This window comes from Eublepharis macularius, chromosome 11, assembly GCF_028583425.1.
Source record: "Eublepharis macularius isolate TG4126 chromosome 11, MPM_Emac_v1.0, whole genome shotgun sequence".
Taxonomy (NCBI): Eukaryota; Metazoa; Chordata; class Lepidosauria; order Squamata; family Eublepharidae; genus Eublepharis; species Eublepharis macularius.
The window spans coordinates 88,132,368-88,155,649 of NC_072800.1; the positions used below are offsets into that span (position 1 = coordinate 88,132,368).

Below are 23,282 nucleotides of genomic sequence, written 5' to 3' on the forward strand. Positions count from 1 at the left end.
TTGACAGCCATTTGTTCTATTGCAACTGAAAAGGGAACTGCTGTTCTATTGTTGACGTTTTTGTTAGACCGCCGTTATTTATTGTAGCTGCAAAGACGTTGTGCTGTGACCGTTCTCTTCTGTCTCCAGAAAAACCAAACCAAAGCCTGGAAATCAATAGAAACCAAACAGAAGTGTTTATTATTGAAAATATTTACATTATTTCTCAACGTCACATAAAAAGCCCTGGAGTTCATCTGCCGTGTTCCACAATGCCGATCCGATGCTCTCCACATGATGCAATCCTTATGATAATACCATCATCTGCATGGCCTTTTTTGTACAAAGTTTCCCTTTTTAAAATTTGTCACTTTAGTTTTCAAGGCGCTGGCAAAAGAAGTCAAACAATCCCTCCATTTTTTTCTTCTAGGCATAAGCAAAGATAGTCCCAGAAGCTGATAAATATCCTTTCAAAGCTGCTGGCTGAAGCAGAGATGAAAACGAAGAAACTGGGAGAAAGATCCGAAAGCGTTACGGAGATTGTCCACTTATACCCAACATCTTGTAAAAAAAATAAACTTTTATCCCAAATACTTCTGCATGCACAAACAACAACTGAAAAGTTGTGTGCGTGAGTTTCAAACCTCCTTTGCTTGAATTCCTTCAGGGAGGGGATCGATCCAGAGGAATTAGCCGTGTTAGTCTGTAGTTGCAAAATAGTAAAGAGTCCAGTTGCACCTTTAAGACTAACCAACTTTATTGTAGCATAAGCTTTCGAGAGCCACAGCTCTCTTCGTCAGATCTGATTAAGAGAGCTGTGGTTCTCAAAAGCTTATGCTACAATAAAGTCGGTTAGTCTTAAAGGTGCAACTGGACTCTTTACTATTCAGGGAGGAGATTTTTGTAGTCTACCATGGATCTGGTTTCGAAACATTTTTATTAGGCTTCTTCTGATGAACAAGGATAGCCTGCAGGTGACTAGACAAGGAAAGTTTTACACAGAGGAAGAGGAGCCCAACACTTTAAAGATTTCTGTGTTCCAGAAACTGATAACAAAAGTATGTGAGAGATCCGTGGACTCTTCAATCATTCTAATGGGGTAGGAATGTCTGGTTGTAGTTTGCAGTACTGTATTGGGGAAGAACGTATAGGACGGCTACAAAACGGGCTTTCCAGATTTCTTTTCTTTTTTGCATGAAGAGTGCGTTGTTGTTATGTTTCCTCAAGGTAGCAGTGCAAAGAGTCAGCAATCTTCTGGCATGTATGCAATAAAAATGCACCACAGGGGAAATCCCAGCCCTTCCTCCAGGTAGTGTACCTACTGCTATTCTGTGGGACATGGCTGCATGACTGCTGCAGGGTGCTATTGGACAGTACTTGTGACATCACAATTGACCGGTGGCAGAACTCCATCTCAATCCCAACTACCATCTCTGGCTCGTTCTTCTTCAACTTCTTTAAAAGCCCATGCCTTCTATTAATGTGCAGGCATCCTGTGAAGTCTTTAAAAGATGAGACTCTTCTATCCATTCTCTTGTTCCAGCACAGCTACCTCATCCCCAGAAGTGCTAAAGATTCTTTCCTGCAGAAATGGGCCAATATTTTGTAACTGTTTGTGTTAGTTGAGACTGCAATGCTGTGCACACTTACTGAGCTATGGTTCAGAGTCTCTACACAAGACATCTTACACGGGGATGTGTAAGCCCACAGAGATCACTTCTCAGAGGGTTTGTTAATTTCATCTTTGCCTCCGGGAAGGCTCTGTCAATTTCACCTCTCTACACAAAGATAGTTTAAAAAGACAGAGCCAGTGGAGATCACTCCTCAGAGGGTTTGTTAATTTCATCTTCCCCTCCCGGAAGGCTCTGTCAATTTCACCTCACTACACAAAGATAGTTTTAAAAGACAGAGCCAGTGGAGATCACTCCTCAGAGGGTTTGTTAATTTCATCTTCGCCTCCTGGAAGCCTCTGTCAATTTCACCTCACTACACAAGGGTAGTTTAAAAAGACAGAGACAGTGGAGATCACTCCTCAGAAGGTTTGTTAATTTCATCTTCACCTTCCCAAAGTGGAGATGAAATCGACAGAGCCTTCAGGGAGGTGAAGATGAAATTAACAAACCCACTGAGGAGCAATCTCTGCTGGCTCTGTACTTTTAAAACTATGCTTCCTGGCTAACATTGCCCTACACTTAAGCAGCCCCATATAAGATGTCTTGTGTGGAGAGACACCCAGTGGCAGAGCATTTGCTTGGCACGCAGGAAGTCCCAGATTCAGCCCCCGGCATCTCCAGTTAAAATCACCAGGCACTCGGTGACGTGAAAGACCTCTGCTTGAGACTCCTGAAAGCTGCTGCCGGTCTGAGTACACAACAGTGACGTTGATGGACTGATGGTTGGATTCTGTGTATGGTAGTTTCCTGTGTCCATGTGTGTTGGGGATTTACTTCAGAGTAAACTTGCACTGGATAGCACTGTTAGTTTTTGGAAGGCGATGTGCTCACCCCTGATAAAATCCCAGGAACTGGAGGTACTTTATCCCCTTATAGCATGAATATACTCTTTTGCACGGGGACAGAATATCACATGACTGATGCTGGATCACTATCAATGCTAATATAGCATCCAGTTTTTTTTAAAAGCTGTGCCATTTTATCATTTGGGAAAACTCTGACTTAATACCAAAAAAAAACATAGCAAGCTGTCAGAGCAAAGGGCTTGTGAGAATGGTCCAATCGCACTAAATAAATAGTAGGAAAGAAACTGTATTGTCCCACCTTGCCGAAGTACATTTTTTCGACTAGTGGTTTTCAGTAATATGGTTAGAACTCTGGGAATGTGGGAAGATTTCTTCAGAAAATGATGCCTTTCCCCCCGTAACGATCTTCTTTGTTAACTTTGCTCCTGTCTTCACTCTGTTATTATTATTATCTTTTTGACTGTCCGTCTCAAAAACAGCATCAGGTTGAGACGGAAACTTGTCCCCAAAGACACAAGAGTTGTGAAAATTAAAAAAGAGGAAGAGAGAAGAAACAAAGAAAGGAGGAGAAAAGGAAGAAAGGAGACGGAGAAAGGAGGGAGGAAAAACTGGAAAGCAAAAACGAAGGGGGAGAAACAAAGAAAAGGGAAGGAAAGGGGGGGAAAGAACAGCAGGAGAATAGAATCCCATAGGCAGCTGGTGGTCACATGCCCGCTGTCTGTTTTATACTATGAAAACTGATCCTGGTTGGGGAGGTGGGAATCGACATGGCTCGGGCAACCCGGACTCGCAGGGAGTGATGGTCTTGCCAGCGGTGCCATCTTTTCCTGGCAGCAGAACGTACCTGACGGGAGAAAAAGAGGATGTGAATTGCAGGGAGAAACGACTCACAAGCTGCTGTCTGGAATGAAACTTTTACAAGATGAGGCTTTCCTAAAGTTCTGTCATCTTTATTGCCATAGCAGGATCCAACCAAAGTTTAACCTTTTAGATTCCCATTCATTTAAAGGGTGTGTGTGCGTGTTCAGCAAGTGGGGACAGAAGAACTGACCAGTGAGATGAATGCAGAGTTCTGGATAGTTCAGAATTCTGTTTCTAACTTGCATCGTAGCAGAGATTATTACGTGTCTCTCTACCTAAGACATCTTACACAGGGATGCTCGAGGGAAAGATCTTACACTTGTTCTCCCCTTGTGGATACACATGCACTGCTAGGGAGACAAAGGACGCTTGAATGACCACCGGGGTCATTTCGTAGAAAAAGAGCGGGAGGAACTCATTAGCATATGTCATGCCCCTTGCCACCACAGAAAGTGTGTCATTAGCGTAACTGATTTGCATATGCCACACCCCTGACATCACTTATCCTGGCTATTTTGGGTCCAATCTTGGCCATTCAGGGCTGAAATTGGGCCCCAAATGGCAAAAAGGGGCTGAAAATGGCCGAAAAGGGGCCCAAAATGGTCAGGATCAGGCCGCTGCTGAGTGGGAGAGTGATCCACCACCCGTCAGAGGCCCGATCTGGGCCATTTCGGCCCCAATCCAGGCTGAAACGGGCCCAAAATGGCTGAGTCAGGTGGGCGGGGCCACCTGTCATGTGACCTCTTTGGGAAACTGCCGGAACTGCATTCCTATGTGTTCCCCCTCAAAATGAGCCCACACAGAAAATAAGTCACTTGAGCATTCCCGTGTACGATATCTTGTGTAGAGAGAGTCATTGATTAGGCATGAATGAAGGCAAAAAGCCTTCCTCCTTTGGAACAAATGCAAAATCCCTCCTCAGCATTGCATTTTCACTATCCATCCCAACGTACTTTTGTGATTTAACATTTTCTTTATGTTGGCACATCTTAATGGTGTATCATCTGCAGCGTTGTCAGGTAGATACGCTGGTATTCCATACTCAGAGAGACTATGTCATCGTGACCTTAATCGCATCGAATCTATTGACCACGGACTCTTAAGTTGTCTTGATTTTTTAAAAACTTAGACAGGAGCTGATTTCCCCCCTAATTAGTAAGGATTTTGCTTCTTTCAACTGCTGAGACTTCTAAGCTACTGAGCAATAAAGACAGATGGCCTACATATAGATTGCTGGATTTTTAGCTGCCATTGTAGACATACAGAAACATCCTAAAGCAACTGCATCAACTTTAGTATTATGTGGATAGCTTTTATTAATTGCCTAAACATAAATTCTCAACAGCTGTTCGAGACCTCTGGGTCAAAGGAACAGTAATAGAAAAGCAGTATTCACTATTCAAAAGTACACTGCCTCTGAAGGGGGAGGTTCCATTGAGTTATTTTGGATCAATCTGTGCGAATTTGCCTAAACTGCTTGAGAGTCAAGCTGGTGCAGTGGTACAAATGCTGGGCTAGGATTTGGTAGACCCAGGTTCGAATCCCCGCTCTGTCATGGGAGCTCGCTGCATAACCTTGAGCCAGTCACAAACTCTAAGCCTAACCTACCTTGCAGGGTTGTTGTGAGGATAAAATGGAGTCAAGGAGAATGACGCAAGCACTCTTGGGTCTCCATTAAGGAGAAAGTTGGAGTATAAATGAAATGAATAAATAAAATTTCTACCCATAGTGATTCTGGGCAATTTGTCCTCTCAAAAGGTACTTCAAAACGCTGAGCTTCAGCTGGATAATGCCTCCTGCTTAGCACTTATACCACATTTCCAGAGTGCTGCAATTGTTTCACACATTTAGGACAGTTTTATGCATTATGAGAAGCCTCAAAAAGTAGATGTTTCTGCCTCCAGGGGAATTTCATGTAACGACAGTATAGTGTAGTGGTTAGAGTGTCAAACCAAGATTGAGGAGACCTGTTTTTTTTTCCCCCACATGAGGAATGGCTAACCCCTCAGGTCATTTCAACTTGCCAGCCCTTGGTTTGCATTCCTGTCCCTTTTCTGTGCTTAACAAGGATCCACTTCTGGGACATATCCTGATATCAAATATTTACAGCCAAATCAGACGAGATGCCTGACACGTGGACGACACGTGTCGGTTTCCTGCAAGGTTCCATGGGAAGTGTAGTGAGGAAGAACCTCTGCCCGGGAGAAGAGGGAGAGACTCCTTTTCTTCCTGGCAGAGGTTCTTTCTCTAGATGCCTTGTCTAGTCAGCTTGGTTCCCTCTTGCCACTGCCAGCTCCCTTGGCAGCTCCCTCTGGCTGCCAAGTGCATTTAGGAGAGCAAGGGGAGCACGCTGGCAGCGACAAGTGTGATTAGGAACTGATTACCACTGCCAGATCTCTCTGACCACTGCTGGCACAATCGACTCCCTCTCGCCACTGCCAGCACGCTTGGCTCCCTCTGGCTGTGGAGTGCTTTTAGAGGAGCAAGGGGAGCTTGCGGCAGCGAGAGGGAGCCAAGCAGACTAGATGAGACACCTAGAGAAAAAGCCTCTGCCAGGGAGAAGAGGGATTCTCTCCCTCTTCTCCCTGGCAGAGGTTCTTTCTCACTACACTTCCCGTGCGGGAAACCAACGTGTGTCCTCCACGTGTTAGGCGTCTCGTCTGTTTTGCCTCTTCATCTGCAGTAGCAAGGGGCTTCTATTCCGTACTTCTTCCTGTTCAGGCACTTTGGCAATTGCAAGTGGGCCTCCCACTTGACAAAGCTACTGCCTGGGTATCTGCTCAGCTCTGGGAGCCTCCTGTGAAAGCGTTTGGCAAAAGCCTCTATCAGCAGGTTCCAGCCCTTTCTGAACCGCACTTGTCTTCATGGAAAGAAAGCTGAAAAGCCCTTTTCAGTGGCAATTCAGGCAGGTGGATGGCTCACTGTTTAAAAAGTGATTCATAGAGGGCTATTATGACAAGCAGATTTCCAGGCTGTTAAATTCACAATAAGGCTGCTTGTACCTCAAGAGAGATCGGACCTGGAGAAAGGAGGCCTTTGTGCTCCTGAGGTAATCTTAGTAGTGCAGAGAATGCCGCTTGGGGAGAGAGATTTTCTAGGATGACAAAGACTAACAAATTTCAGATATCAATCTCTCTCACACACACAAACACACAGAGACAAAAGCACACACACATTGCCTCCCTTCCTCCCTTTATGGTGGATCTTACACTTATTTTCCTTCTATAGCTGAATAAGTTGCAGATCGGAAATTTTGGTGCAGGTTTATCAGGCCTCCAAATGCATAGACACTCCAAATTTTTGACTATTCCATCAGGACCTGGTTATCCCAGGCTAGCCCAATCTCATCAACTCTCAGAAGCTAAGCAGGGTTGGCCCCAGTTAGTACTTGGACTGGAGACCACCACTGAAATCCAAAGTTGCTATTCAGATGTAAGCAATTCCCATCTACCTCTGTTCCTCTTTTGCCACGAAAACCCTACAGAGTCACCTTAAGTCAGCTGTGGCTTGGCAACAAATGAAATCCCAAATAAATCTACAAATTCAAGCCAAATGTCATAATACTGGATATTTGCTTCTTGCCAGTTAGAGGCAACTGTTTCTTTGACTGCAAAGCCTAACATTGCAATAGTCCATGTATCATCATCTTGTGTAACTGTTGCTTTCCATGCCTGAAGGGGTATTTTTTAGCTATTGCCTAGGGCTTGTAAGATCCAGCACCTTTTGCCCTTCCGAGACATTCCCAGAAGAACTAATATCCCCCAGTACTGATGAAGTTCCAGTATATATTAGTGTAAACATAATTTGTCTAATAATTTCTAGCCAAAACGGCATGATAACCAGACTTCCCCATATGAGATAATTTTATTCTTGGCTGCCAAGCAGGGCTGGATCTAGGGTTGCCCGTGCCCGGGTCAATCCAAGCCCCACAGTCCCCTGTGTGTGCGCGAAGCGCATGCGCTCCTGGCACTGAGTGATGACATCACTTTTGTGATGCCGCCCCGCTGCCACTGGAGGGAAGGGAGCGCGAGGCAAGCTGGCCGCCCCGGAACACGGCGCGCCATGGAGCTGGCAGTGGCAGTGCAGGCAGCTGAGTGGAGGGCTGGAAGGCTGCCCACGCGCATTCCCCTTCCCCGCTGATGGGGTGGCCGGCTTGCCACATGCTCCCTTCCCTCCAGCAGTAGGTAGCGCGAGCAGCATGCTTCCAGGGGGCACCCTGCGCTGCTGCCAGCCTCCTGATCAGTGGGGCAGGCGAATGGTGCGGCGGCCTTCCAGCCCTCCATTCAGCCGCCCATGCGGCCACTGCCAGCTTCGTGGCGTGCCATGTTCTGGGCCAGCTGGCTTGCTGCCCCCTCTTTGGTGGCGCCGGGGGCAAGGTAACCCCCCTGCCCCCCTCGATCCGGCCCTGCCACCAAGCATGAAGCTCTCTTCTTTGTTCCTGTTTATTTAAATTATATTTTGTGAGTGCTTTGAGGAGAAAAAGATAAAAAACAAACAAAAGACAGCTACAATTTAGCTTTAGGGGCATCCAGTGTGGTGTAGGAGTTAGCATGTTGGCCTAGGATCTGAGAGACTCAAGCTGAAATCTCCATTCTGCCCAGAAATTTGTAGGGTGACTTAAGCCAGCTTGTCCTACCTTGCAGGGTTCCCATGAGGATAAAATGGGGAAAGGAAGAGCGCATATGCCTCCCTCAGAGGAAGAGTGATGTAAAAATGCGCTACATACATTCAAAAACTTTTCATTTTCAGGAAACGATTTCCACACCAACTGTTCAGCAACCTCCTCCTTTGAGAAGGTTTGTTTTTCCCAGAATGCTGATTGTGCAGGCCACAAAATTGTATACAGAAACGAATATGTATTTGTTGCAACCTGGCAGTGAATCTCAGCGACTCGGAGCGCTTTTTCTCTAAGTGCTTTTTAAATCAGCTTTGGCTGTTCTGCTGTGCCTGCCATAATGATTTCAAGTAATGTGGCCCTAGGATAAAAATCCAGATCCGCAGCCTACGAATTCCACTGCAGAACTGATCGAAATATATCTCCAGGCTTCATTCCCTCTGCTGCTGCAGAATCCAAGCCAGGCCGAGGAGCGCCAAGCGCACAGACCTTTCCTCAGCATCTCGGCTGGTTCCCAGCTTGCTGTTATGCCCAAGTCAGGTTGCTGAAGTATGAATCCTAAATCTTGCCTACCTTAGGGAGAGCCTGCTTTTATAGTTTTAGGTGGGTAGGCATGTTGGTCTGCCGACTGCCGTATAATAGCAGGATTTGAGCCTAGCGGCACCTTAGAAACCAACAAGATTCCCGGCTTTTGAGAATCAAAGCTCCCTTTGTCAGGTACCTTTCTGTCACATCTACTGGGGAGCTCCCCCCTCTTTCAAAGCAGAAGTGAAATTTGTATGTGGAGGACACCAACTCCGAGTTTGCCAAGTCTGGGTTGGAAAATTCCTGGAGATTTGAGGGTCGATCTAGAGGAGAGAACAGACCCTAGCAGGGTATGCCATAGAGTCCACCTTCCAAAACAGCCCTTTTCTCCAGGGAAGTCGATCTCTGTTGTCTAGAGATGAGTTGTAATTCAGGGAGATCTCTAGCCCCACACGGAGGTTGGTGTTCGAAGATAAGCACTGAACGCTGTCCCTTTCCTCTGGTTTCAAAGTTAGAGAAGTCAGGGCATCTGTTTACTGCTCTGACTATCCTTTGATATGTAGATTGCTGTTCTCAGGACTTGCTTCTCCTGACATCCTTTCCTATCAGAGTGTGGAGTTCCTACAATAAAGAACCTTTCAGAAGCTGGGGATCCGCTCCAAGTTAGAGGAGACAATGTTAGACTAAAGAGGCGGACGTAAGGCAGGTTTGTGCATTCAAGAACAATCTTGTTGGAAAACCCGTAAGCAAAATAGAGAATAAAAATTAACACAAGTGTGTCTAAGGAAACCAAGATTAGCCAGAGGAGGTTCTTGTCTTGTGAGCGAGATGCTACAGAAGGAGGTGATCCGGAAGTAGGGTTGCCAACTGATAAATAAATTGTATGTCGGCCCCAGAAACCTAATTAAAGGATTCCGTAGTTGGGCCTTTAGCAGAGTATATCGTAAGCTGGTTATAGGTGGTGTGAGCTGATGGGGATTGAACCTGGGCCTTTCTGTATACAAAGCAGACACTTTCCCCCCTCAAAATGAGCCCTGCTTTTTTACTAAATCCAACCGACAGAAGGCCTTCTCTATTATCATTTAGGATCTCAGACAGGTCTTTCCCAACACCTGCTCCTCGAAATGCTTTTCATTCCTCAGATATGAGTGGCTTTATACATGGTGTGTGTGACTAAGATATTCATAACGATCGTTTCCGGGGGGCAGCCATGTTTGTCTGTATTAGAAAAGCAACATTTGAGTCCAGTGGCACCTCAGAGACCAATGAGATTTTCAGGCTATAAGCTTTCCACAGTTAAACATCTCTTGGTGTCTGAAAAAGGTTGCTTTGACTCTCAAAGGCTCATCCGCTGAAAATCTTGTTGGTCTCTAAGGTGGCAGTGGACTCAATCCTGAATATAATTTTCGAGAGAGAACAAATAATTGCATTTCAAATGCGGCCACACTGTTAATCTATACAATCATTATGATAGTTTCAGGTGGGTCTGTATTAGAAGAGCAAGATTTGAGCCAACTAAAGACCAACTAAATTTCCAAGGTACAAGCTTTCAAGACTTATTCATCAACATAATGGAAGGGACACTGTATTCCTCCTGGTTTCCCAAGCATCTTTAAACACAGCACGGCTAGCTATGCATGCGACGCAGAGCGTCATGTCATTTTGAGAGTTCAGGAAGTCCAACTGGGCATGTGCAGGTGTTTAAAAATAAGAGTTGCCAGCCTCCAGCTGGGGCCTGGAGATCTGGAATGACAACTGACCTCCAGACAACAGAGAGCAGTTCCCCTGGAGAAAATGGCTGCTTTGGAGGGGTGGGGGGACTCTAGGGCATTATAAACTGTTGAGCTTCAGCCTCTCCCCAAAACATTCTCTCCCCAGGCTCCGCCCCCCAAATCTCCAGGTATTTCCCAGCGCAGAGGTGGCAACCCTATAAGATGCCTGAGGACTAAAGAAGGAAGGAGCTATAGGGCCAAGCTACACATGACGAAAGACACTTGCCTGGCAAGTGGATTGAGTGGAGGGCAAGTGAACAGGGAGAAATACACTTGCCATTCAAGTGTCATTTGTCACTTGTAGCTTGGCCCTTAGCTGCTTCAGTGTGAGGACGGGCGTAGTGGAGAAGGATGAAGAGATAGTCGCGCTGGCAAGGGTGAGGCGGGGTGGCTACCGCCTCCATCAAATTTGCCCCCTGGTACCACTGCCTTGCTTTGCCTATAGATTCAATCTGTCTGACAGGCCCCCCAAAATAAAATAAAAACCCTGCAGGAGTATGAAGTCCTACGGAAAGGGCAGAAAGAGGCTGCCTCCTTCCATTATCTCTCTTTGCTAGCTAATCTTCCCTGCGCTTTGTGCTCCCAGAAACTGGGGAAGATAAGCTGCAAAAAGAGAGAGGGAATAAACTTGAAATAAACAGTGGAATCAGAGAACTCAGTCCCACATTTCACAAGCTTTCTGGCTGTGTGCACTGGAGGGGAGTTATTAAGCCCGCCGTGGAGATCGCCAAGGCCTTTCTCTTTGTTTGACACCCCTGAGGGATTTTGTTTTTGCAGCAAACAGAAAATATTTTCAATTACGGGCATGGCACAGATGCCTATCAATAACTCATGCTGCTATAAATAGAAGTCACTTCGCTTCCAAGTAAATCAGAAGAAAACGGCAAGATGCTTCTTCCTTGGTGTTTAGGAAAGTGGCAGGCCCTCACAAATCACGCCCGCGGTAAGCAAGTGAATTTGCGAAAGGTCAGGAATATCGGAGATTTGCAGTATCATTTTCCGGTCTGTTTAATACAATGTATTAAAGGGAAAACCATCTCTCCACATTCAGGCCCAGGCATAGCGGTGAGAGAGAGAGAGAAAAAACGCTAAGCCATCTATCCAGGTTTTGCTTTGCTTTCTAATCTAGGTTGCTACATTACATATGCCCATTATTAATAATAAGTATTATTATGTTATTTGGCTTTCAGCGACTCAACCTAGTTTACAGGCCTGGAGCAGAACTCCTCAATGAAGATAAAGAGAGCTGTCGTCTTTGCAGCACTAAATGTCCCTTTCTCTTCCATCAGGCTGCCATCCGTAAATTATGTGAGAATCATCCCAACGGCGCCCTGCGGTGAAATGTTTAAACTCAAGCAATGAGTTATGCCCGCTTAAAGCAATACCACGCAATCCATCAGAGGATCGCCAAGCATCGTTGGGGCGCATCGCAATTCAACTTGTGGCCGCGATGCGCATTCCAAATTTATTCTCCGTTAGGGGAGTGACCTTAAACTGCCTCGCTTTCAAGGAAACAAAATGGGGTACCGTGTATTTTAAAAGAACATTGTTCCCGTTTCATTTGGCGCATAGGAAGTTGCCCTGCACTGAGGCACATGACAGCGCCATCATTCTCTAAGAACGTAAAGAAAACCAGCCATCCATCTAGCTTAGCATCCTGTTTGGTATGGCAGCCAAGCAATTGCCCTCAAGGGCCAACAAAGACCTTGGCGGTTTTCACACTGCTAACCTGCTTCCGTAACGACTAACCTACTTTATTGTAGCATAAGCTTTCGAGAACTGTGGTTCTCCAAAGCTTATGCTACAATAAAGTTGGTTAGTCTTAAAGGTGCTACTGGACTCCACTATTTTGTAACTACAGACTAACACGGCTAACTCCTCTGGATCTATATACATTGAATGGTGAGACATTGGATGTACTGTGATTTTGCTTGTTTGTTTGAGTATTCCTTATTATAATCACAATTCTACTTTTTGTGGGTATCAGTTGGATTTATTGAATATTTCCCCACTTTACTGTGTCTCCCGTTGTATCTGAGTACTTCCCTTGTTGATATATTGGAGGTGGAGATGTGGAAAGTACCTCCAAGTCACAGCTGATTTATGGCGACCCCTCCTGGGGTTTTCAAGGCAAGAGACTATCAGAGGAGGTTTGCCATTGCCTGCATTTGCAACCCTGGACTTCGCTGGAGGTCTCCCATCCAATTACAAACCAAGGTTGACCCTGCTTAGCTTCTGAGATCTGACAAGATCAGGCTTGCCTGGGCTATCCAGATGAGGGCTAGTATATTGGAAGGGTACACTTTTTACCTTCTTTCTTGGGCATAGAGGCCTCCCCCAATGTTGCCTCATAGCACTGGGATTCAGAGGTTTGTTGCTTCTAGATGTGGAGATTTTCTTTAATTATTATGGCTCATAGCCGCTGATGGATCTGTGTTCCACGGACCTTTCAAAGCCAGCTTTGCATGCGGCTATCACTGCGTCCACTGGCAGTAAAGAGGCACTTCCTCTTGTCCATCCTGAATCTATTGCCTATCAACTTCCTTGGGCCCCCCCAAGTTCTAGTCTTATGGGAGAGAGACCCAATGGAACCTGAAGCCCACCAAGAGCTACAGATGGTCACACACTGCTGAGGCCAGCTCTTCTGGCCTCAGGACTTTTTCTCTTCCCGCTGGGCCTGTAAGACGGAGCTGTTCCGCCAGTCGTATGGTTGATGCTAGGCGGAGCCCTCCTATCTGGTTGAGTATGGACTGTGCCCTCCCCGCTGGTGACATCTCCATCTGTTGAATACTTCCAAATGCTCTGGTGCTGACTAGGATTATGCCCTGTGCCTATGTAGAGTACATTTTACCGTGCCGCTGTGTGATGTTTTTAATTTATGGTTTTAAATGGTATCTGATGTCATTTTAACTTTGCGTGCAAATCGTGATCCGCCCTGAGCCTGCTGGTGTGGGGAGGGCGGAATACAAATCTAATGAATTAAATTAAATTCTCTAACCGATGGCAGTTCCCAGCTAGACTGCCCAGGAACTGAGATTTGTGTATCAGATCAATATATATGAAGCTGGGCTTCTAATGCCGTCCTTCTGCATGCCGTGTTTGTGCTCTGCCACTGAGCTATGGATCTCCCTCTCGCCTTCCTCCACAGATCTCAAGGCACCATAACAGCATTTTCTCATAACAACCCCAAGAAGCTACGCTGCAAGAGTTACTGCTCCATGACCTTTCTGGTGAGCAGGGATCCAAACTTCCCTAGCCCACCATGCCAGCTCTTGTTAGGCGTAGCAGAAGAAGCAGGGGTCATTTCGTAGAAAAAGAGCTGGAGGAACTCATTAGCATAAGTCATTAGCATACGCCGTGCCCCTTGACATCACTGGAAGTGCCTCATTAGCATAACTGATTTGCATATGCCACACCCCTTGACATCACCTATCCTGGCTGTTTTGGACTCAATCCTGGCCATTCAGGGCCGAAATTGGGCCCAAAATGAAAAAGGGGGGCTGAAAATGGCCAAAAAGGGGACCAAAATGGTGAGGATCGGGCTACTGCTGACTGAGTAGGAGTGATCCACCACCGGTTAGAGGACGGATCCGAGTCGTTTTGGCCCCAATCTAGGCCCAAACGGGCCCCAAATGGCTGAGAGTGAGATGGGCGGGGCCACCTGATGTGTGACCTCTTTGGGGTACTGCCAGAACTGCATTCCTGCGTGTTCCCCCTTGAAATGAGCCCTGATAAGAAGTGGTGTAGAATGGTTAAGGTTTTCCCTCCTGGCTCTTTTCACCAGAGAGACGTTACGTGACTTTTGAAGGATTCCAGCTCAGGTGTCGGGAAAGAAAGATTCAAGCAATTTGCCACTCCAGCCTGTTCTTTTTCAATCATCTTTTGGAGTGCACCTTGGGAATGAAAAGGATATGCAGTTTATCGACAATGGCACTAACCGAGAAAGTGCAGGCAGAGGTTCCAAGAAGAGCATACAATTGCAAAAGGCAAAAGCATCGACAAGCACCCCTGAGAGCCCCTTCAGGAGGCCGAGCAAGAGAGCAGAGATGTCAAGGGGGAGTCAGAGTTCGGCGAGAAAGGATCCTACAGATTCAAATGCTACAACCTGGAAACCTGCACGGCTGGACTAAAGAAGCTTTGGATTTACGAGCCATTACAACTAGTATTTGGCCAGCACCTCCGGGCTCACCTCATAATTAGCTCAGTTTTTCTGGGAATTTAAAACAAATGTTTAGGGTCTTTCTGAATTCCATTCGAGACAAACTTGGGAATGCATCCCTAGTTCTTCCCACTGGTCCTTCCTGATGAAGGCTTTACTAGCAGAGACGACTCACGTTTACGACCTTGATGCTCTTGCATTTTCCAAGCATACCCAGAAGCATCCATTGCCACTGGACAGCCTGGAAAATGCAGTTCTCTCAATGCTCTTCTGCTCAGTGGACTGAGCCTGGAGGCTCTAGGAACTCCATTTCCCATGATCCCCAGCAGCAACAGACCTTTCTGAGCATGCTCAGAAGAATAAAGGGGCATCCATGCTTTCAAGGCGAGCTTTCTATTAAGACTGGAGCTCGCTTCCCTTTCCCTTGCCAGGGTAGCTTTTGGGAAAGCCCAACAGCAGAGAAGACTGGTGACAAGTAGTGGTTGAGATTCATTGAGAGCTGATCCCGAACTTTAGGGAGGTTTGGGCTTGGCTCTAGGGTTGCCAGCTCCAAGTTGGGAAATTCCTGGAGATCTGGGGGGTGAAACCTGGAGAAAGTGGAGTTTGGGAAGGGAAAAGACCTAGGCATGGCATAATTCCATAGAGTCCACCCCCCAAAGTAGCCATAACTTTGCTTAGGTTTGCGCAGTAAGGCCCCCAAATCTTCTTGGAGAGCTATGTAAGATGTTTTGTCTTGATCGGGGTATGCACTTCAAAAAATTATCATTTTAATTCTGCACTGGAAAATTCAGGAAGAGCTTGATGATTGTTTTCATTAAATACCAGGAATATTGTTATCATTACGGAAAGTCATGCTGGGAAGAATTTCCATTTTAATTAATATTGGAACAATACTCCCGATTGAGTGAAAAGATAATCATACCCTTTCTGAAATTACAAAAGGAAATTAAAGCAATAACTTTTGAAGTGCTTCTTCCCACCCTGAGGCAGCAGGAGCGGGGATGAAAGGAGGAAGAGAAGAGGACGTGTGCCCGGGGCCCAGCTGGTTGGCAGCACACTGGCCCTTTAAACTTGAAAGGGCCAATGTGTCAATTGGCTGTAGATCTGACCTCGGGAGGCCAGACCGTCCACCCGTTGAACATAATGGCCCTTCAAAGTTTAAGGAGTTGATGCCCGGCAGATGAGCTGGGGTGCACTGAAAACAGGCAGTAGACCTAGTGCTGGATTCTAGAGGCCAGGTCTTTCACCCATTAAAAATAAAATCCCTTTAAAGTTTAAGGACCAATGTACCACTGCTGGTTTGTGATGCTCTGGCTCCTCCCTAGCTGCTCCTGCTGCCTCGGTGAGATCATTCTCAAATTGTGTATTTGTTGGGAATGAAATATCAGAATTGGGAATATCATGGGGAGGGAAGAGGCCCTTTGAAGTATCAGAAATACCAGGCATCTTATCAGCTACGCAATACCCAACTGCACACTGATTCATATTTCTCTATCCCTTAATCAGTTCCTGTTTTCCTCCTTATTTCTCAGAGCCAAGCTACAAGTGACGCCTGACACAGGTTGGACACGTGTCAGCTTCCCTCAAGGTTTGGTGGGAAATGTAGGCATCCTGGTTTTACAGCTTGGCTCTCCATTACAGCTGCAAGACCAGGACACCTACATTTCCCATCAAAATTTGGAAGCTGACAAGCGTCCAACCTGTGTCAGGCATCACTTGTAGCTTGGCTCTCAGTGACGAGCCATCTAGAGGTGGGACGCTGGGCGACTTTGGATCGCTCTAAACGTTACTTCCTTTACGAGTTCTCCAAACCAGGCTTGTGCAAACACACAGCAGCTCTGGGGAATGAATGGCTTGCATAAAAAAAGGAGAGCCCAAATGGGCTTGGAAAACTGCCAGCAGGGGAGGGAGGGCTCCTGCTTCCTCCCAAGCTTTGTCCCCCCAGGGCAAAAAGAGTGTGTATGGGGGGTGGTGGAGTTTCCTGTTCTGTCTGCTCCTTGTGAAGTTCTTTTGTGCACACGAGGCAGCAGAAATGGGAAAACTGTCTCCCTTATTGTTTTTGCATGGGGTGAGTGAGGAAAGCTTGGGAGAAAGGCAGGAGATCTCCTTCCCCTGGCAGCAGCTTTTCAAGAACATTTAGGATCTCATTTTTTTTAAATGCAAACCATTCTCCAAAGCTGCTGTGTTTCTGCACAAGCCCGGGATGGCTCTGTGGACAACTTTAGAGTGACTCTTTGTCTTGTCTGTGGCTGTTAAGGATACAACCTACATGGAGAAAGAAAGGGCTGGAGAAAGTGGGATTCCTTCTGTGTGTATCTAAGAAAGGAGAAGAGCCATGGTATTCCCATATGTTAAAACCTTAATGGCAGCTAGGTTTATCATCCCTGGAGCCTGGAGGGGTGAAGCCAGTGAAAGCCAAGCTACAAGTGACGAATGACACTTGCCTGGCAAGTGAACAGACTCACGTGTATTCCTCCCTGTTCACTTGCCATTCACTTGCTCTCTACTTGATCAAGTGGAGAGCAAGTGAATGGCAAGTGAACAGGGAGGAATACACTTGATCTCCACTTGATCAAGTAGAGAGCAAGTGAATGGCAAGTGAACAGGGAGGAATACACGTGAGTCTGTTCACTTGCCAGGCAAGTGTTATTTGTCACTTCTAGCTTGGCAAGGTGTTTCAGAATGGACCCTTCTCCACAACCACAACAGACCCCTTGAGAGAGAATGCTGTGCGCCAGGCTATGCTCTTGATACACCTCCAAGCCCATTTCTAAAACCGGGCAGACTAGAAACATTTAGAGGTGATAAATTTGGTTTGAAGGGAGCTGAAATGACACCTCTACCACAGTCTGAGCTACTTTCTGTGCTTCTGAAGAATATCAGAACAGAAAGAGCCCCGAGTATAAGACTATGATGCATTTCTACTTTCTAGCTCGCCTTTGTCCTCCTATTCTAAAGTGATTTATATAAATGTCTCGCCATCTGGATATCTTGACAGGCATGGTAATAGCTGCAAGCACCAAGCGGGACGGTCATTCCGAACAGCCCGGCGAAGACCTCTGCTTTTCACAGCTTCGCAGAGAAATGCACAAAACGAGTGGCAAGTAAACGAGGTCAGAAATTATTATAATCAAATGCTGTTAACACCACCCTAATGGGATGTTGAGTATGCGGCAGGTCAGGTCAACTCGCAAAAGAAGCACAACAGAAATAGAAAAGATTCAGGAACGAGCGGCGCAATGATTAGAGGCTCCTAAAAGGTCTGCCAGTAAGAGCAGAGAAAGTGTACGCGTGGGTGAGCAGGGGAAAAATTAAGACTCCATTCAGGGGAGGAGATGGTGGGTAATGAGTACGGGAGCCTGAAAGTTTCTCGAGGTGTACAGAAAGCTTAGGAAAGATGAAACAGTTTGCAACTGAAAGCTAGGGTGGGGGAGTCTTTTCTTATAAGACCCTAGAAATAAACTTTCTTTCCTGTTAATCCAATGCATTAACCCCCACCTCTTCCTTGTGCAGACCGAAACCACAATTCTTTATTTTCCCCACAACTGTCTGTTGCATTGCCCTGAGTTCTTGCCATAATGCATACCCCTTTTTGATGGCATTTCTGTGTCGATTAATTGACTTTATACACATATCACAGGTATCTATAACATACGTTGTACCTATCAATGCTGTATTGCATTGCAAAGCGAAACCATATAAAATGTGTACACCACACAAACGAATTTTCATAGCCAACAACGAATTTTCAAAACGTAAGCGAGTATTTTAAAAACAGGAACATTTGCTCAGCTCTATGCCTCCCTGGGTTGTCTCAGGCCAGTCTCTTTCTGCCTATCCCACCTGTTATGATACAATTGGATAAATTTTATCTGAGAGTCAGTGTTGTTTAGTGGTTAAGAGTGCCAGACTAGGTCTGGGGAGACCCCGGTTCGAATCTCTGCTCTGCTATGGAAGCTTGCTGGGTGACCTTGGGCCAGTCACCCCCTCTCAGCCTTGCCTACCTCACAAGATCATTGTGAGGTTGAAAGGGAGTAGGCAATATTTATTTAAAACATTTGTGTGCCGCCTGTCCGCTCCATTAGAACCCTTGAGGTGATGAACAATGAAAAAGCCAATAAATTTCAACAGGGAAAAGCAGACAAGGATGTGGATTAGAAAGAGTATGCCAAACAAAACAGATAAATCTTCACCTGCTGGCTGAAGACAACGATTGAGGGGAAGGGACTATTCTCCCTGGGGAGGGCATTCCATAATTTTGGTGCCACTCTGTATGCCAACCTAAACTACTTGTAGGAAGGGCAGGATTAAAATATAATAAATATATTCCATGTTCATTAGCCTGAACTCCACATAGGGAAGGCTGGAAGCAAATGTTAGGAATAAATTTCCTAAATAAATATTAGAAATAAATTTCCACCACAAGTGATGAATGACACAGGTTGGACACTTGTCAGCTTCCCTCAAGTTTTGATGGGAAATGTCGGCAGCTTGGCGGAATGTTGGGCAAGTGACCGTTGAAAAGTCCATTGGACGGCAGTTGGAGAGCCAAGCTGCAAGACCAGGATGCCGACATTTCCCATCAAAACTTGAGGGAAGCTGACAAATGTCCAACTAGTGTCAGGCATCACTTGTAGTTTGGCTCTCAGTTATGGGGAATAAGTGGCTGCTGGGATACTCAATTCCTCACCTCTCAAATGAAAACAATAAATATTCCCTTCAGGATGGTAGAGACACAGCCAGGATCCTTTTTTCATAATATGAAATGTGACTATTTTGTGTTGCTAATATTAATAATAATTATTATCCATTTTTTCTAATTGCCAGCACAGCCAGGGCACAACACAACTTACCTCGCCATTTAAGAAGCAGTAGAACACCGACACAAAGAAACCCTGCAAAGCAAAAAAGGAAATCTCTTTCAGGTTGTGAAGACATCCGTAGGTGATGGACGCTCATAAAAAGGCTAGAACCTTGGGCAGCATTTAAACACTGATGCAAACAAACATCCCCCTTTCCTGCTGATGTTTATCAGTCCAAATTCTTATTTCAGTCTTGGCCTACTGATTTCTCAGCCCCAGGTTTATTAAGATGCATCCTGTAATACTCCAGAATTTGCCAACAGAAACATTGACTGTCGTCTAATCCAAGCGAGATATATAGCTATACCTTAACTGTATCTGGGGACAAATCACTTCAACAGACCTATTTCTTTGAGAGCATGTATAAGTTACGAATTACGACGACACATTCCCCGATTCCATTTATACAACTCAGCTACAGGATATTTAAATGCTCCTCGGGATATGTAGGATCCCCTTCTGGCATTTTTCTAGTCCCATCTTAATGTTTCTGGCATCCTTGGCAATTACTCAGATGTTTCATTCCAAGGAGCTCCTTCAAATATTGCATTAGGCAAAACTGAGGGTGGAAATACATATGTTACAAAATACCTAGGGATGCTCAAGTAAACTTCATTTCAGGTGTCCCCCCATAAACTTCCCATGCACTCGCTCGCACAGTCACACTTCAATTTGCTCCGTGTGAATACATTCACACATTCGATACTAGTTTTTCCTCAATTGCTAAAATTATCCCAGTTTCCCCCACCTCTCACCTCCATTCATTGAAATGCAGATCTTGACACTTTCTCACACCTTAAAGAAATGCAAATTGGCAGGTCAAAGGAGCCTCCAGTACTTGTTCTTGAAGCAAAGGACTCACTTTCAGATGCGATCACACAAAGGGAGCTCCCGTGAAAGTGGCATTCATGTGTGCTGAGCAAGAACAGTCGGCACATGAATTGAGGACCACACAATAAAATTCTGCTCTTGAACATCCCCAGGTAATTCGCAACATGTATTTCCACTCTGACTATCGATTTGAGTGCTCCAAATCCCACTGCGAGAAACGTTTTTTCAGCAATATCTGCAAGGGGATTTAGCTTGAAGGAGGACTTCACACAATGAAATCCGAATTTTGCTTTAAGGAAGATAGTAGAGCAACATGACCTGCACAACCCTAGGGCTTATAGATCAATGGTGCAAAAATGTTCTGCATCCCTAGGGATCTAGTGTGAGCTAACCACAGTGATGTTCACCCAGTTCAGTGTTCGAGCTCCATCTTTAGCTCTGAATCTCGTTTCCAAGAAGTCTTAGCTGGCTGGACTGGGAAGCACTTCTGGCTGAGACCCTGACTTGGAGACGGGCCATGGCTGAGTGGCAGAGCATCTGCTCAGCATGAAGAAGGTCCCTGGTTCGATCCCTAACATCTCCAGCTAAAAGGATCAGGTGGTAGGTGATGTGGAAAGACCTCCACCTGCAACCCTAGAGTTGCTGCCAGTAAGAGTAGACATACTGAGCCTGATGGACCAAAGGTCTGATTCAGTATAAGGCAGCTTCATGTGTGTACCTGTCAAAGTATCTAGTACTGAGAGAGGTGGACCAATAGCCTGGATAAGAAGGTTTGAGAAGGTTCATATGATCATAGCAGGAGATCTCCCCACCCCAAAAGTTATGTACTTATGCAGCTCCGAGTCCCTCCACTTCCAACTCCCTACAGATTCAAGGAAGGACATGCTGGTGTGTGTGAATCAGACCATCAGTCCATCAAGTTAAGGATTGTCTACTCAAACTGGCAGCAGCTCTCCAGGGTCTCAGGTGGACACATCACCCACCTCCTGATCCCTGTAACTGGAGATGCTGGGGATTGAACCTGGAACGTTCCACATTCTAAGCAGATGTTCTACCACTGGCCAGTAGCAGCCCTCCAAGAACTCTTTTCATAAGTTAAAGGCTCAGCCCATCCTTGAATCTGGAGAGCGCTAGGGCCCTGGGTGAGATGCTACCACTCTGCTCAGCTAATGGTGACACCTTCCTAAGAACATAAGAGAAGCCATGTTGGATCAGGCCAAGGGCCCATCCAGTCCAACACTCTGTGCCACACAGTGGCCAAAAAACCAGGTGTCCTCAGGAGGTCTGCCAGTGGGGAAGGGACACAAGAAGCCCTCCCACTGATTGCCCCCCCAAACACCAAGCATACAGAGCATCACTGCCCTAGACAGAGAGTCCCATCTATACCTTGTGGCTAACAGCCACTGATGGACCTCTGCTCCATCTGTTTATCCAATCCCCTCGTGAAGCTGTCTATGCTAGAAGCTGCCACCACCTCCTGAGGCAGTGAATTCCATGTGTTAATCACCCTTTGGGTGAAGGACTTCCTTTTATCCGTTCTAAGCCGACTGCTCAGCAATTTCATGGAGTGCCCACGAGTTCTTGTATTGTGAGAGAGGGAGAAAAATACTTCTTTCTCTACCTTCTCTGTCCCATGCATAATCTTGTAAACCTCTATCATGTCACCCCTCAGTCATCGTTTCTCCAAGCTAAATCGCCCCAAGTGCTTTAACCTTCCTTCATAGGGGAAGTGTTCCATCACTTTAATCATTCTAGTGGCCCTTTTCTGATTTTTTTCCAGCGCTATAATAACTTTTTTCGAGGTCCAAGAAACTGTCACCCAATGAATGAAGCTCTTCTGCTGGGCAGGACATCTCCTTGCATTAGAGGAAGGCTCCTTGTATTAGTGGGAGGCACTGCTGAGCAGTATGATCCAACCCACCGTCTCAGAAAGCCTATTTCTTGTTGTTCCTTAACGTTGCCTACCTGAAAAGACTGCAAGAAGGAATTGAAGTAGATGAAGAAGATCTGGGAAATATCATCTTCACCCGGGTTGACGAAGAAGAGCATGTAGGTGATTCCCAGAAGAGGCAGAAGAACTAACGTTGCCTTGACTGCTTTCCTGTTAAGAATAGATTGGAAGGGCAAAGTTACTGGGAAGGAAAGAAAAAGGCAGGCGGGACCAGAGGGATGGCTGAAGAGCAGTCAATGGACCGTGCCTGACTGGTCTTGTGTGCAGCATCAGCAACCCATATTGTTTGGACTTCATGCTTCAAAGATTTCAAAATGCAGTCGAAATTCTGCACCATGGAAAGCTGGATTTTGTGACTTGGATAAACGTTGCAAATTAAGTAACACGGCATAAGCTGCCACCATTTATCTGAGACATTCTGCTCTTGCTAGTTACAAGAAAATGAGGCAGGGCATTGAACCGTCACCCTTGGATAACAAACTGACTGCACTTTTCACTCGTTTCAGAGATTTCGACAGGCTTGCCCAGACAATATGCCAAGCTGACTAGAGACGTCCGAGCCGTATGCACTAGAGACTTAAGAACAAATTGGATTAATCTGCAAACAGATTACTAGCGTTTTTAAAAACTCTTAATAGCATTCTCGGAAGATTCTGATTCAGTTCAGGACAGGGTGGGTGGGTTAACCCTTTTCCTCCTGCCATTTTCTCAAACGGTGTCCAGGAGGTGCTATTTGTTCATTGAGGGAAGTATAAAGGTGTTAGACTATTTCCAGCATATTTTCTTTAATAGTGTATCAATGAATGAATGGAGGTAGGGTGAGATCATGTGTGCCGGCTTCACTTTGTAATCTTTACATGCCGATACGAACAAGTGCACAGAGCATACCTGTGTTTGAACTTTGTGCTCTCTCCATGCAATATGTATCCTGTCTGCGGACACATTTGTATGTACACAGGTCCTCTGCGCAGGTTTAGAGCAATGAACGGAGGCTGGGTGAGTGGGTGTGCCTTATGCCCACCTTGATTTACTCATGTATGTTGTGTAAACACAACAGGCCTTCTTATTTTCAGGAAGGCCGAGTGCAATTCTGGCTAGCATGCCATTAGCACTTTAATTAAAAGAAAGGTAACATGAAACAGAGCGATTACGTTTGGCCGAGCCGTCGTGCAGCGCGATCCAATCACGACTGGTCCACATTTAGTTTTCGTTCTATTAAGACGTGCCTTTTGCAGGCTGCGAGTGAAA

The 23,282-nt window shown here is 45.9% G+C and overlaps 1 protein-coding gene across 1 annotated transcript in view; it reads right to left on the minus strand.

The window, feature by feature from the left end:
- Positions 1-3,161: 3,161 nt before the first annotated feature.
- Positions 3,162-23,282, minus strand: part of CRHR2 (corticotropin releasing hormone receptor 2) — a 236,114-nt gene continuing 215,993 nt past the window's right edge. Inside the window, exons 11-13 of the mRNA XM_054990967.1 lie at positions 22,049-22,184; positions 19,244-19,285; positions 3,162-3,302 (exon numbers count right to left, since the gene is read on the minus strand). Of these exons, the coding sequence (XP_054846942.1) occupies positions 3,162-3,302; positions 19,244-19,285; positions 22,049-22,184 (319 nt within the window). The remainder of the gene's footprint in view (positions 3,303-19,243; positions 19,286-22,048; positions 22,185-23,282) is intronic.